The 16,490-nt window shown below is 59.7% G+C and overlaps 1 protein-coding gene across 1 annotated transcript in view; it reads right to left on the bottom strand.

Annotated features, from left to right (window-relative positions):
* The window catches only part of LOC119104264 (netrin receptor UNC5C), a gene marked incomplete at its 3' end in the record, with an annotated part of 79,592 nt that extends 64,422 nt beyond the window's left edge, over window positions 1–15,170 (bottom strand). Inside the window, exon 1 of the mRNA XM_037227961.1 lies at window positions 14,969–15,170. Within this exon, the coding sequence (XP_037083856.1) occupies window positions 14,969–15,012 (44 nt within the window). The remainder of the gene's footprint in view (window positions 1–14,968) is intronic.
* Window positions 15,171–16,490: the final 1,320 nt, after the last annotated feature.

The following is a 16,490-nucleotide window of genomic DNA, read 5'->3' on the forward strand; positions in this document are numbered from 1 at the left end:
CCGACCTAACGGAGACAGACCGGCGGTGACCGACCTAACGGAGACAGACCGGCGGTGGCCGACCTAACGGAGACAGGCCGGCGGTCACCGACCTAACGGAGACAGACCGGCGGTCACCGACCTAACGGAGACAGGCCGGCGATCAGACCGGTGGCCGCGATCAAGAGCCTTGAGGCTCAGCAGCGGCGCCGCTGGAGCCGAAGCATGCTTTCCACAGCGGTCCACTCGGAGACTTCACAGCGGAGACTTCAAAGTGGTCCACACGGAGATTTCACAGGCGGTCCAACCGGAGATTTCATAGCGATCGTTGCTCGCCAGGTGCAAGCTTCCCCGTACTTTCCTGTTTGGTGGACTGAGCCGTCCAGTCACGGAGGAGGGATGATAGAGAGTGGCCGAGTCAACGGCAGATCCACTCATTGGACGCAAGGCTGCTGAATGGCTTTCGGCTGAGCCCTGTCCGTTGCAGCTGACTGACTGAGGCAAGCAACGCAATTGACTACCTGGCATTCATCAGCCCGTTAGAGCCCGACGTGGCGCTCCCTCCAGGTCGCAAGATCTACAACCTCTATCACTCTCACCACATTCCAGCCCACCACACCCCTCCAGGTCACACGACCAGGCTAGGTCGCCAGGTCGCCAGACCACTCTATAGTAAGGTCCGTAGTGACCTGGAAGCTTCCCACCCGGCAGCCCCGAGCGGGCCGGCGAGCTCCTGCCGGCGGGCGTCAGCTCGCCGCACCGGACCTGGCCGGCGAAGGAGGTCGTGCCCGGCACGCCGCACGTGCAGTCAGCGGCCGCCGCCGGCCAAGGAGTGTCGCTCTGGCCGCCAATTAACTGCTACCGTCCGAGGGTGCGGCGGCCACGGCGGCGTCATCAGCGGGCCGACGATGGCCGCCGCTCACGTGATGCGGGCTCGGACAGGGTCGGATGACGGACGGCAGCGCCGGCCGCAGCGCGTCGCCAGAGAGTGCGGGCCGAGATCACGATGTCGGGGACCCCTGGCGTGAGAAGCGTCGCTGGCCGGCCCGGGGCGGCCCGCAGCCTGAAGTTGTCAGCTGGGGCTCTGCGCTGCCTGGCTGTCAGGTCCTCGTCGCGTCTGCCACTGACCAGCTCGTGGAGCGACTTTCGCTGGGCGCTAGGCGGGCATAGTGACGCCCAGCACGCACCGCCGCCGTGACGGGGAGCCGAGAGACGCCCTGATGCCGTGACGGGGAGTCGACAGACGCCCTGACGCTGTGACGGAGAGTCGACAGACGCCCTGACGCTGTGACGGAGAGCCGACAGACGCTCTGATGCCGTGACGGAGAGTCGACAGACGCCCTGACGCTGTGACGGAGAGTTGACAGATGCCCTGACGCTGTGACGGAGAGTCGACAGACGCTTTGACGCAGGCCGCGGTCGATCTGACACATCAGTGCGATCACCGGCAGCTGGTCGTGTCATCCCGCCTATACAGCCGCACGCCCGGCGGGCAAAGCGGCGCGACTTTGCGGCGCAGCCGGCGATGTCAGCAGCGCGCCACCGCAGCATTGTCACGGGCCGGCGGCGAGGGACGGCGCGGCGGCGGCCGACCGGGGCGAGCGCTCGGTGCCGGGGGCCGTGATCGACGGCAGCGGCGGCGGCGCGGCCGCACCGGCCGGCCGGCATTGTCCGCCAACAGGACCTCCCTGGTCCCGAGCCGCTCCCAGCCCAGCCTGTCCCGCAGGTCCCCACTGCGGGATGCCCCAAGGGGCACCCCCGGGCAGGCATGAGTGGTGCTCTCGTGGGGTCTGTGTTCACTAATAAGCTGACTGACAGGGTGTGAGCGGGCACAGTAGCGCATTAAAAGCAGTCTCGCATCAGGCACGCCACAAAAAGGGCAAGCTGTATTAGAAATCGAGTGGGTTTTTATCCGTAGACTATTAACTGCAAAACGTTAGTTTTGATTGAAGCCCATTAAGCCGAGATATTGACCGTCATTCTAGCAAGGCATGCACAAATTCCAACGACCACAGCTTCCCAGCAATTTCCTCGCCGCGCAATGACTCGACGAAAGAGGCTACGGAATTTTACGAGGAACGTGCAGGGTGCATTGGGAAACTGCTGATGCAGCGAGGCACAAGGCTATCGGCGTGAGGCTATCACAATTCAAACCAGGCGTGGGACTCGCCGGTCCGGGGCGTTCTGCCGCTGCTCCAGGCCTGTCGAAGGGGGGGGGGGGGGAGGAAGGTCCGCTGACGACGTCCCGTGGCCACACAGGCCGCGGTCTCCGGCCGATAAAACTGCTGATCTCGGAGGGCGTTTGGCCCCGCCCCGTCGTCTCTCCGTCGCCCACCACCGCCACGTCTGGGTCGTCTCTCCGATGGAATGCCAGCAGCTGTCACGCGGTTGCCGGGACTTGACAGGCGCCACCCGGACAGTCAAATCGGCGACGCAGAACGCGGTGATTACGAGCGTCACATGACTCAGCAGCCGGCTCGGGGGCTTCAGACAATGGCGCGGTCGGGACAGCGCTGGGCCGTGCCTGCTCAGCGCCCACCTGAGCCTTCACGGTCGGAATTCGCCGGCGCTGCCGCACGGAAGACGTCCGGAGGTGACCCGCTGTCAGCACCGCCTCCCTCCCCCGCCGGACGACCAGCGACTCTGACTTCTGTCGAGAACTGCGTGGACCTGGACCACTGCTGGTGCGTCGCACAGCAGAGAGCGGATGAACCGCTGGCCACAGCGCACCGGCCACCCAACGGAGGGAGGGAGGGGGGGGGAGGGAGAGGAGGGAGGGGGGGGCACGCAGGCCTGAGCCGGCGAGCATCCTTCATCCGTCATCCGTCATCCGTCATCCCCCTGACCACATCCCGTCATCGAGGGCAGGCCACCCGCTGCTCGCCTCGCCCTCGGGCCGCCGTGGCCGGACGGGCCTTTTCTCGGCCGGAGCGCGGCGGCGCGCGGCGCCGGCCAGCCGCAGCCAGACGTCATCATCGTGCGGCCGACGGCGCCGCGGGGCGTCGGCGGCGCGCGTCACCCGCACCGCCACCCTGAAGGACCGCTTATTATACGGCCTGGCCGCGGCCCCCCGCCGCCGGCCGCCGTACTTTGCCCGCCTAATTGCCGCCCGCTGAAAGGGTTGGCCGTTGGGTAGGCCGGCCGGCCGGCAGGTACAGCGGCGGGGTAACGAGTGAGCCGATACGCATCGAGGGTCGGGGGCGGCGGCCAGCCGACGCCGGGCGGGTCTGGTCTGGCCCGGTGACCGGTCGGCATGGGCCGCCGGTCCCGCCTTGTGGCCACGGTCGCGCGTGGACAAGACATGTTCCTCAGCACATGAACGGTGAGCCGATGTGCTGTCTAGGGAAGACAACAGAAGGACGCAGTCGCACTTTTGGACGGTTGAAATGCAGGCTAATCTCATCAAAAAGCCTACGCCATGTTCCTAAACATAGACGAAGTGCTAATGCCAAGTGGTGGATATGGCATGCAGAATAAACGTTGCTTAATATGTATGCTACGTTTTAACATGAATCAATGAAATTCTAACGCGAGCGCGATAGCGTACGCTCCTGCTTGGTCGTAGAAGGCACTTTTCCTCGAACATCAGGCTCGCATTGAAGTGCACGTCTTATCTCAAGATGCCGTATAACCCACTGAATGATCGGCAACATTCTTATATTGAAAAGCACAGTGTTTCAGCTCGCTCTGATGCTTATCGCTCTGCGCCTTTCTGCGCTGTCAGGGGACGGGCAGGCCACTCGATCGGCGGCGTCCCCCCCCCCCATTGCGCGGGATCGTTGCCCCCCCCCCCCCACCCTCCACGCTACTGGCGCCAGCGGTTTTCAGGCTTCCAACATTGGCGCAGGCCTGAAAACAATTAACGGCCACGACTCAACGGCTTCCGCTGCTCATGGCACCACGTAATGACGACCACGAACCCCCCCCCCCCCCTCGTGTACTTGTACCATCCCCGCAGATGATGGTACGAGTACACTGTCAGGGCAGGAGGTGATGGGACAGGCAGTCCAACAGGTCGGAGGCCCACTGCAAATCACCGGCCACGCAAACAATCACCAGCCTTTGTCAATTCTTCTCGAGTTTAATCCAGGTGCACGTCAACACTCCTCGAGTTTTCTCGATTCCAAATGACGGGGACTTCGGTTTGTAGGTATCATTCTGAACTTCCGGACCAGATTGTTTCTGGTTAACCGCCCGCAACGCGTTCTTATTCTTATGAAACTCCACCGTCTAACCGCGTAGTCTTCCGTAAAGAAGACGACGGCACCAGCCACCTGGGTCTGTTAACCACAGGGGCAATGTTACCACACATAGGTAACCCAAACCCAAACCCTTCACCCAGCCTGGTGACGGATGGGACGGGGACTGGACGGCGATGACTCTGACGCGGGATGGAACTGAGTCCAGCGCCAGACGGTGCCCAGACTGGCGCCAGACGGTGCCCAGACTGGCGGCAGACGGTGCCCAGACTGGCGGCAGACGCACGCCGGCGCCGTATAATCAGAGGCGTCTCGTTTCGGCGGCGGCAGAGCCGTTTTTGCCGGCGCCCCCTGGGCGGGTGGCGGTGGCGGCGGCGGCGTCAGTCGGCCGGCCGTCAGATACAGGGGGGGGGGAGGGAAGGGGGGGGGGGCGACAGACGGACGTCGCGGTCCCTCGCAGACGCCGGCTCCGTGGCGCCGATCGACACAGGAAATCCCGCAGACTGCCAAAATGCGACCGCGGCTCTAACGACTAGGACAACGTCTTAAGCTAGGCTGCGGAAACGGCACAACGACAGATGGAAAGATGGTGACTTGGATGCATGAATTCAACATGTGATGAGATGGAAGAATCGTGTGATAAAAGAGTCGCGGTTCGGGTGACCGGGTGTTGGAGTTGTGCACAGGCAATGTCTGGAGACGCCGGGGGGCACGAAAAACAACCCCTCCCCTCCGACTGGCCGTGGGTGGGCGGGCCGAGCGAAGCGATCACGCTGTGTAAACAGCGTGCTCATCAGATGATTCCATTCGCCACCCACGGAAGGTACTCGGTGTCAGCCGCTTTCTCCGATCTGATAATTGATGCGAGGGCTAAACAGCCAGTTGAGCAAGCTCGTCCGAGACGTTCTGTTATGCACAAAAGAAATGTGATGTTCATCGGCACAGCTGTGCCGCCTCATGACATGAACCAGCCAGACATTTCAAAATCGTTCAAAGCTTGCTCATGCGATCAGTTATCAACAAAAATAGCAAATGTCGTACATTACGAGATCCGTGGTTCGCGCCCAGAAAGACAAGTCCTCTCGCGACCTTTGCTGCATGCGCACACCTACCTACGGCCTGTAAGTCACTGCGCAGTAGCCATGACACTGCGACCTGCGGAGAATGCTGCAGCCATACGAAAGCTATCAGGCTTCATCTGCCGATAAATAAAACAAACGCTCGAAGCAGCTAGCTGAATGCGCATCGTTACGGTTCACCTCAATCCGAGCACCATAAAGCTCCGGCCATTTCCGAGAGTGCCTCTTGAGAGCCCATTTGCCGACGGGCCGGAGTTTGTTTTTCTTTAAGCCGTCCTCATTAACCCGTGAGCTCATTATCAGACGTCGTGAGACGATCCATCAAACACAGCGGGCCTGAGAGCCGGCCGGCGGGTGCAGAAGTCGCTGACGGGCCGGACAACAGAGCGCCGCCCGCCGGCGCCGGCCATATCAGCCCATCTCGGGCCGCACTGCTCCCGGGGAAAACAGCGGCCCGGAACAGTACCGCGGCCAGCGGCGCCGGCAGCAGCCGCGCCCCGAGGGCACGGCACTCTCAGGATAAGCCTCGCCAAAGCCGCAGTTCGCTCGGGCTTATGCATTCCCCGGTCATCATGTAACGTCCCGGCTCGGGGCTGGAAGCCGTTGCCCCGAACGGAGGCGCCCTCTGCGCCCAGTGGCGGTCACCTGGGGACCCAGACAGGCGGACAGTGCCCGTCACCTGGTGGACCCCAGACAGGCGGACAGTGCCGTCAACCTGGGGACCCAAAGACAGGTGGAACAGTGACGTCACCTTGGGACACCGACAGGCGACAGTGCCGTCACCTGGGAGACCCAACAAGGCGGACAGTGCCGTCACCTGGGGACCCAGACAGGCGGACAGTGCCGTCACCTGGGGACCCAGACAGGCGGACAGTGCCGTCACCTGGGGACCCAGACAGGCGGACAGTGCCGTCACCTGGGGACCCAGACAGGCGGACAGTGCCGTCACCTGGGGATGCGGACAGGCGAACCCGGTGGTGGGAAAGTCTGCGTCCGCGCCGCCAGCAGGGACAGTACAGATCGGGGGCCGATAATCACCGCCACTCGGCGCGCTACACCGAAACCGGCGGCCGCCCTGCAAAACAACAGCGTCACGTGTGCCAGCGTGGCGCCCGACCTCATGGCTGAAAGCACGTGAACTACTGGCTGGGCATGATGAGGGCACTGATGCCAGTGGTATTCGGTATCAATGTTTGCTTTGATCGGTACTTGGTAATGCCCGCAATAAATTTTCAAGCTCCTCAGATGTAGAATGCATGTAGAATCATACAATATAACACGGTACTATAGTGGACTAAAAGTACATGCCCATCATGGTTACGACCAAAAACTTTGTCTGGAAAAATTGGCCAATTCAGGGAAGCAGATCAAAGCGATAGTAATAATGAAACCATAAAACAATAAGCTGTTGGCGCTGGCCAAGAGCTTTAGCACAGCATGCAGCAGCACCCTTTTGGATTTTCCGTCAACGGGATACAAATCATCCGCACTACCATTTATCCCATTCGTCCACAGACTTAGTGATATACGTCTCCATCATCACTATGAAGAGATTCATTCCGGAAGCATGAAGAGGAAAGGAAACCACCGTGAATGTGATTCCTAGGACAGCAGTTCGTGCGTGCCCTTTTCGCGGCAGGGGCGGCAGCGTCGCCATCCTGACGATATGCTAAGCGGCCGGGGGTGCGAAGGGGAGGGGGTGCCGTCCGCGCGGCGCCGATGGGACGATGGGACGCAGGGCGGTGCCGTCCGGCCGGGCGGCGCCGCGGCGTGAAGGGGACGGAGGGACCACGAGCCGCCGTAGCGGCAGACACGGCCGGCCGACAACGCTCCGCTGTCGCTGACAAGCTGGGACGGGAAAGGCAGGGCAGGGCAGGGCAGGACAGGACAGGACACGACAGGACAGGACAGGACAGGACAGGACAGGACAGGACAGGGCAGGGCAGGGCAGGCAGGGCAGGGCAGGGCAGGGCAGGGCAGGGCAGGGCAGGGCAGGGCAGGGCAGGGCAGGGCAGGGCAGGGCAGCGCAGGACAGGGCAGGACAGGACAGGGCAGGGCAGGGCAGCGCAGGGCAGGGCAGGACAGGGCAGGGCAGGACAGGGCAGGGTAGGGCAGGGCAGGGCAGTACGGGCAGCGCAGCACAGGACCCGTGTCCGGCGGACTCGACCCCGCCGCGGACCCGCCGGGCGACTGCGACGGACCGCTGACAGCCACGGGTCGGCGGGCCACACGTCCGCCTCTGACGCCTCAGCCGATAGCGCGACCTCGCTCGACTCGCGCTGATACATGCACCACCTTATTTGACTGGCAATCGCATGCCTATCGCCGACGACGCTCGCAGGCTCAATTAGCAGCCGTAATCAATCGGCTGCGACCGTACTGCTCCGCTGTTTATTTCTCTCTCCAGTTTGATGAGTTGCCGTGGCTCGTGGAGGCACCAACTGGCGCTGGCAGCCGGCGTCCGCCATTCCGCGCCGCTATCGCGCGAATAATCACGCCAGATAAACGGGTGTGATGTATTTATGCGGTTTGATGAACGCTAGCGCAGCACAATCAAACATCGGTACGGGTCGTTGGCGCAGCAGATGGGACGCTGCCACCGCGAGCCAGGCGGGTCGAGTGATTTAGGAGGCAGGGCGCGGCGAGGGATCACGCGCCTCCATCGCCACGTGTCCATGGCAAGAGAGGCGTGTTTTCACGCGCCGGTGAGTCCCGAGACACGGTCGAGGTCCGGTGACTTCTTCGGACAGCTGCCGATTCGGCGACCCTTCTGGACAGCCAGCGATTCGGTGACTCCTCCGGACAGAGAGCAATCTGGTGGCTCCTCCGGGCAGCCACAGATGCGGTGACTCCTCCGGACAGCCAGCAATCCGGTGACTCCTTTAGACAGCCAGCAATCCGGCGGCTCCTTCAGATAGCCAGCCTGGACGGACAAGGATCTGGAGACTCTTGAGACTCCTCTCAACAGACAGCGATCCGGCGACTCCTTCGGAAAGCCACCGATCCAATGACTCCTTCGGACAGCCAGCGATCCGGTACTGCTCCGGACAGCTAGCGATCGCCATGGAACCCCATGCCTCTATCAGAGAGCTCAACAACAAAATACCACGGGGCAACCGAATCATCTGGGACACGTCATGCCCAGCACAGCCATCCAGAGCCATCAGACACGCCACAAAATAGCACAGCCATCAGACACACTTCAAAAGACTGTTGATCAGATATACTGCATGAATGACCCTCGGATCCGAGTTCATGCTGAGCGCACCTGCAAAAACCCCGACCTCTCCAACCCAGTAGAGCAATGTCAGTTTAACCATTTTTGCTTACGATCTGGACATGCCACACAATGCCGCGGCACAGCCGCTCCTGTTTTGCCTGGTCCTTTTGATCCGATTCCATTTGGCCGTCAATGACGAGGCACATTAGCCCGGTTTCCGAGATACGACCTTCCATGTCTGCCTCGCAATGGTCATATTGAATGCGCTGAGCGCTCCAAAGCAGCTGAGCCGCTGAGACCGCGGCACATCAGAAGGCAGCAGAGCCACCAGAGACACCTACCGGAGGTAACAGGGCCACCAGCGGCACAGGGCGACATCGGCCACCAGCGACACACCACAGGACGACATTGACCACCAGTGGAACACCACAGGACGACATTGGCCACCAGCGGAACACCACAGGACGACATCGGCCACCAGCGGCACAACACAGGACGTTATCGGCTACCAGCGACACGCCACAGGACGACATCGGCTACTAGCGACACACCACAGGACGACATCGGCTACCTAGCGACACACCACAGGACGACATCGGCTACCAGCGGAACACCACAGGACGACATCGGCCACCAGCGGAACACCACGGGACGACGGAACCACCAGGGTCACAAGGTGGGGGAGGGCCGTGGCCAGGTGAGCGGCGGCGACACCGGCCACCAGACCGACACGAGCTAGGGGAGGGCCGTGGCCAGGTGAGGGGCGGCGACACCGGCCACCAGCTGCTTCCGCGAGCGCGGCGACATCGGAGCGGCGCTCACCAGCCGGGCGGCGAGGGGGGGGGGAGGGTGGGAGGGATCAGCGGATCCGCAACAGCCGCGTCTCGACACTGGACTCGTCCTCAGGTGGCGGGGGAGAAGCAGCCGTTCCCCGAACACGGATGACGGCGGGGGCGCTGGTCCCATCCAAAGGGGATGCAAGGATCATTACGTCCTCAGGATGCCACAAAAACGAAAACTTATGTAGAATAGTCGAAGGATGCGTAACCGTCCTGCATGACACCATGTCTGACCTGTTTAAAAATTGTCTGCGCTGTCTGACTCAAAACAAGCCTGAAATGCCCGACTTCCTTCTGCTGGCGACAGTCACCATGTTTACGGAATACAGAAAATCTGTCGAGGATTACGCTGTGCTAGCACTTGTTACGACATATTTCTGTTAGGTCTGAAGCATGTCAGACACACAATCTCACCATCACTGGATTAGCAGGCGTCAAGGAATGCCCATCCCCAGCCAGCCGCGTTCAGGTGGTGCCACCCGATCGTCGCAGTCCCCGACTCGGGACTACATGCTGCTCTCAGCCGAGTGCAGTCTCAGTCTCAGCCTCAGTCTCAGTCTCAGCCTCAGTCTCAGTCTCAGTCTCAGTCTCAGCCTCAGTCTCAGGGGTGTCGCGCTCACTGCGCCGGTTCGGCAGGAGATCGCTCGGAACCGCCAGACCGCTGGGGCCAAGCGGAGCCAATTGGAGCTCGTCAGCAAGGCCAAAGAGGACCACAACACGGCGTGCGAGTCACCTCTCATCCTTACCTAGCGTGGGCCTGCCTCGATGGCAGGCTAGGCTTCAGTCTTCAGTCCGCAGACTTCAGTCTGCGCTGTACATCCGACTGTCATGTACACCACGCGGGTGTGACATTCTTTACCTCAGTTAAAACATGTGTGGTGGTGTGATGGTGAAGCAACGCTGACACGTTGGTTCGAGCTCCTGACGATGAAGACGGCTGTGCTAAAGGCCGGCCGCCGCCGCTGCTGTGAGCGAGGCTCAGTGCCATCAGTGTCATCATGGCCATCAGTGTATCAGCGCCATCAGCTGCCATCAGCGCCAGGCTCTGCGCCATCAGCGTCATCAGCGTGATCAGCAACATCAGCACCATCAGTGTCGTCAGCACCATCAGCACCATCAGTGTCATCAGCGCCATCTGTGCCATCAGCGCCAGGCTCTGCGCCATCAGCGCCATCAGCGCTATCAGTGCCATCAGCGCCATCAGCGCCATCAGCACCATCAGGGTCATCAGCGCCAGGCTCGGCGGAGCGTGGCCGCCGCCGCGCCGGCGCGCCGTCAGCGACCGAGGCGCCCGAGCCGGCTGGCCTTGCGGATGCCGTGTCCGGGCCGAGATTACGCCGCGTGCGGCGCGGTGTCAGTAGCCGAGGCTGCCGAGCCGCCGGCCGGATGCCGGGTTCAGGCCGGGATTACACCGCGCGCGGTGCGGCAGACGGGATTACCTGCCGCCCAGGCACTGCTCTTTTACCGACCAAAGCGCGCCAGGTCGGTTCTTCGTCATACGACCGCTGCGTTGCTTTGATCGCGGACGCGCTCCGCGTCGGATCGCGTAACCGTAATCGTGATTGATCCGCAATCAGCCGGTCCGCGCACGCCCAGTTTGCGCTCTGCGTCGGCGGTCGACGCAGCGAGTTAGCTGGCGGACGGACGAGCGGCGTAATTTGCCGGCTTAGAGGTGCCTTACGAGTTGCAGAATGGTGGCGGAGCGGCACCGCGCCGAGCTTGGATCTCCAGCTCATTGCAATTGCAGTGTCTGTCGAGACACTGAGTCGCGGGGACTGGCCAGCGCACGCGCCAAGCGAGGACTGGCTAGCGCACACGCTCAGCGGGGACTGGGCAGCGCACATGCTCAGCGGGAACTGGCCAGCGTACACGCTCGGCGGGCAGCGGGGACTGGCCAGCACACACGCTCAGCGGGCAGCGGGAACTGGCCAGCGCACACGCTCAGCGGACAGCGGGAACTGGCCAGCACACACGCTCAGCGGGCAGCGGGGACTGGCCAGCGCACACGCTCAGCGGGCAGCGGGGACTGGCCAGCACACACGCTCAGCGGGGACTGGTCAGTGCATACGCTCAGCGAGGAGTGACCAGCGCACACGCTTAGTGGCCGACGTTAGTCCTCAACATGAAACTTTCGGGTGCAGATATCACCGTTCAAACAGTGCCACCAAGCACAGCATAATGCCAATGTAACCACAGAAGCAGGCAAGCGGTCCATAACACTCAGCCGTAGCCTGACACCTAATTTTACAATCTGTCTGCGTTTTGTTCGCGAGAAGTCGATCAGCACGCCTCAGCTGGCGGTGGATGGCGTCAGACTCGCTTGGAGCCCCAGCTCAAGACAGGGGCGAGCCGCAGCGTGGCATGACGCACGGCTATCGCTAGCCGCTCTCCGCGTCACGACTGCACCAGATGCCGGCGCCGACGAGCCGCAACAGCCCTCACTGTGCAGCACACACCTACTGCAGCCGTATTGGGATGATGGACGGAAACGTTTCAACCAGTAGGCGAGAACCCGGTGCATGTTCCGGACGCTTTGGACAGTGATTCACTTGTCAGCAAAGCCAGTGGCTGACGTGCAACAATTGGCCATTGAGCGGTCCTTTGGTGTTTAGAAGAGCGGTTGGAACGCGGACAAAGCGCAGAACAGACCAGTTGGGCAATGGTCTGTCAATGGAGTGCGAAGCTCGCCAACGAGTCATTAGGCGAAAGCCTCTGTCCTGTCTGCGGTGTTTTGAACCCCAATACCCAGGCAAATCTATAAGCGGACAGACGAGCTCCAGAGGTTCATCGGATAGATGGCAGGGGTAGCTTTTAGCAGCGCAGTGGTAAGCTGCACTATGCCGGTGTTGAATTTCTCTGATTGAATGCATTCGCGTGAATTCTTCGATTCGGAATCACACTGGATGATGGCTACGCCACACGGCCTGCATCAAACGTGCGGCGTATGATCAGCTGAGGTAGGGATTGCGACACCCGTCTCAGCTCTGAGAGGTCGACAATAACATCAGCTTATTGGACCACCGCCCATCGCAGCGATGGCAGTTGGAAATAACTGCGAACTGAGCGTCCACTAAGCCCAGTTGTAAACCACGATGAGTGTAGCAGTATCAGCTATCGAATTTGCACCGATTTCATGCAGTTGTTTCATGCAGCTTCAACGCTATCGCCGGCGTAACGAAATTGAAGGCTCGGCTTTGCATTACCTGCGCACGCAAGCATCCGTGGGTTGGCTTCCCTTTGACATCCACTCCACAGCTCACGTTACAGAGGTTAGGCGTCACGTTAAAACGTCACGTTACAGAGGATACAGCTACAGCCGCGCTCCAAACGGCCGGCGCAGGAAGCGTCTGGCTCCAGTGAGCCAGCCGCCTGAAGATCGTGGCGTTAGTGACCACGCCGTCAGTGTCCCCGGGGGGAGGAGCGGTGCGTGGGGGTGCGGTCATCGTTGCGGTGTTAGCCTCGGGGTTCGATGACGCGTGGACTGTTACAATTTACATGACGCAATAGAGCAGTGCTCGCGGTTAAAATACTTTCAGTCGCTTAAACAACTATTGAAACAGCCTGCATGTGACTTGAAATGACTCGCAACACCTTACCGAGCTTCAAAAGCGCATGTCTCGCGCAACGTGGCCACGATATCAATGTGTCAAGCTGCCAGCAAAGGACGTTTTATGGCCCAGCATTTCATCATCCGCATTGCTGTCCTATCTAGAGCGATGTGGAGGCAAGTCCGCGACCGCCGGGCAGTTGTGCATCACACATCACGCTGCGTCATGCGCAACGCTGCAGCGTTAGCCATACACACGCAAACCGGAAGCAAGGCCAAGTGACAGATGTTTTGACTCAATGGCTGTGGCTGCAGCCAGCTAGTTGTGTCAGTCGATCTGCTGGCTCCGGTCGGGGATGGCTGATTCGTTCTGAAGACTGGCTATCGCTCAAAGCAGTCTACAAAAAAAGACTTGGACTCATTGGTTGTGGCTGTATCCAGCTAGTTGTGTCAGTCGATCGGCTGGCTCCGGTCGGGGATGACTGATCCGTTCTGAAGATTGACTATCGCTGAAAGCAGCCTACAAAAAAAACTTGAAGATGCGCTAAATACGCAAACATAACAAAATGGGAGCGCACGAAAAACATCACAAACGATGTTCTTTGCTCAATAATGGATTGACCATTATTGATAATAAAGAAAACGCAAGCAATAAAAGCGCTAGAAATAAAGGAGCAAACGTAAAATAACCCATCCCGAAGCGGCATTTGCGTCACTGCCATTGTGTGCTCTTTTTCAGTTTTGCAACTTTTTCAAAACCAACTTACAGAAGGGATGTTAATGCATGATCAAATTTCATCATTAAATAAGAGCTTGAAATTTCAACTTAAACGTTCAATTAATTTGTTTATACCAAATCCAAAACATATCAATGTTTTGATTACCTCACAAAGCGGTTGTACTCGTATAGTTCTATTATATGTTACGAACAGTTTGAAAATACATTAAGGCTGTTCCAGTTGTTGCAGTTCATCAAATAGCAGCGTACAGGTTGATGGCAATGTAAACTCGAATGTATTTGACTTGCGCCTATGACAGATAACTTCAACGATACTATCTTAGTTATGCGTTCCTTTTAAACCACAGGCTTCGGTGAATATCAATGGGAAAATTTAAATTCAGTGCAAAAAATAAATTATCAATCATCACATGCTGCAAATACTTTGGTCCTGCCACCCCGGTCGGCTCATTCTAGCCCTAGTGATGCCGTTTACCAACCGGCTTTCATGCAGGGCTTTTGACATAGCACTGCTCCATACCGGCAATCTCAGCCAGCTGCTAATGGACCCTCAAAAACGAGCCACATAGCATGGCTTCCAGGACGTGTACTTACCTCTGTGTACGTGCCGCACGCAGGAGTAGGTACACGTGGGACTCGAGCCTGTGCCTTCCGTGGAAGTGTGAGATGGTCCCAGCCGAACTGCCACGCATTACGCCCTAGGCCGGGCTATTTCACCGCCAGACGAGCCAGCGCGTCCTCAGCCGAACTAATGCGCCCCCAGCGGAGCTATTAAAAGTGCAGCCGAGCTTTTGCGCCCCCAGTCAAGTTGTTGTGTCCCCAGTCGGGCTGATACGCTCCCAGCCGAGCTAATGCGCCCAGCGGAGCTATCGTGCCCCAGCCGAGCTATTTTTTTTTTAAATTTATTCCGAATGGTTTGCATGGGTGACTTCGAATTCAGAGTACCTGCTAAGCATAGCTTGTTGCGTGCACCCCGAACCCACCACCCAAGCGTGCCGTCCAGTTCAACAGGTAATTTTGCCTCCGCCCTTTTGCCAGACAGGAATGCGGAGGGTTTTACGTGCCGCACAATGCTGCGACACGGCCGCCTCGGGCCTGGGTTGACCCTCGTTGGCCAGTTGCCAGCTGGCCTTTCCGTTTCAGTCGGGTCAAGCAATGCGCCCACTCTGGGACTCGTACCCAGTGCCGCTGAATTACGAGTCCAGCATCTTTCCCCTAGACCACGGAGGCGGCTATTGCGCTACCAGCTGAGCCATTGTGGCTCCAGTCGAGCCATTGCGCCTCCAGCCGAGCTTTTGCACCTCCAGTCGAGCTACTGCGCGCTAGCCGAGCTGCTGTGCGCCAGTCGCAGACGAGTCGTGCTTACCGGATCAGCAGACGAGGAGCTCCTGAGCGCGGGACCGTCCGCATCAGCACCACAGACAGGTCAGGTCAGCTGCCGCACACTACGCACGCGCCGGCTCTCCGCTCCGAACCGTCCTCGTGTCGCTGTCCCCCTCCTCTCGGCCTCCAGCGGGATAGTCCCCCTGCGAGCGCGGACCGAGCACACACGCAGCGCACCCCACCACGCCAGCCGCCACCACAATACTGAGGCGGTCTGAGATCCACCGACAGCCAATCCCTGGCCGGGCCGGCACGCTCAGCTGTGCGTCGGCTGAGCGCGCATGCGCAGTGACCGCCGGTGTGACGGCGACCGCCCGCGACTTGGAGGGCTTCCACGCAGAGGGCCGTGAGGGAATGGGGCTGACGTGGCCCCGATAACGCAACGAGGCTCGCGCAGAGCCTAAGCCGCACCCCAACTCTGGCCAAAAGGCCGCTGCGAAGGCAGGCAGCTGACAAAAAGCCGGGTGTTTGCGCAATTGTGGGGTCGGGGAGGGGCGTGCCACGTTAGGTTTAGGTTGTGAGATACGTTGGGGCGTAGGGCCCTGCCAGCGGATTATGAAGTCTCCGTCTGATCGTGCTCGCGCTCGATAGAGCATTCCCGTCCGCTGCTAGAGCGTCGTACCAGTGGGCGGGCAGTGCACCAATGGCAGCGCCCTACCAGTGGGCGGGCAGTGCACCAATGGCGGCGCCCTACCAGTGGCCGGGCAGTGCACCAATGGCAGCGCCCTACCAGTGGCCGGGCAGTGCACCACTGGCAGCGCCCTACCAGTGGGCGGGCAGTGCACCAATGGCAGAGCCCTACCAGTGGGCGGGCAGTGCACCACTGGCAGCACCCTACCAGTGGGCGGGCAGTGCACCACCGGCTACCAGTGGGCGGGCAATGCACCAATGGCAGTGCCCTACCAGTGGGCGGGCAATGCACCAATGGTAGCGTCCTACCAGTGGGCGGGCAGCGCACCAATGGCAGTGCCCTACCAGTGGGCCGGCAGTGCACCAATGCATGGGTCATTGGGTGGAGACAACACCAAAATCAGCATGACTTTTTGCGGGTTTGTATATGATAGGTTGAATACACAGTTTTCATGTCCGTGCTGTGACTGAGGGTCTCGTTTTGGTGGCATGGGCACCGTTTCTCTGTCTCTCCCTTTCTCCAAGCAGTGGTGTGGCCAAATTATCGAATATTGTATTCTGCGGCATGGTTTGCATTAGGTGGTCCTGTAAAGCGAGTGATGACAACGCTAGAAGACCTATAGCTTATAATGCTTGATACCAATTTAGAAATCACAATTCCGCTCTTCCTCCTTTTGTTCAGAACTGCCATGCACTGTTATTTCTAAAATCTCCAGTTGTTGAAGATGTTATTTGTCGGCTGGCAGCTCGCAAAAGCAGCTCACTAACCTGTCTTTAGCTTAAAGGGAATGCTCTACATCTGGAGATTTTTAAACAATAAACTGTCAGATATAATGAATTAAGTCCACTTATAACAGTTGGAATAATTTTAAGTG

This window comes from Pollicipes pollicipes, unplaced genomic scaffold (assembly GCF_011947565.3).
Source record: "Pollicipes pollicipes isolate AB1234 unplaced genomic scaffold, Ppol_2.1 Scaffold_6052;HRSCAF=7182_pilon_pilon_pilon, whole genome shotgun sequence".
Lineage (NCBI taxonomy): Eukaryota > Metazoa > Arthropoda > Thecostraca > Pollicipedomorpha > Pollicipedidae > Pollicipes > Pollicipes pollicipes.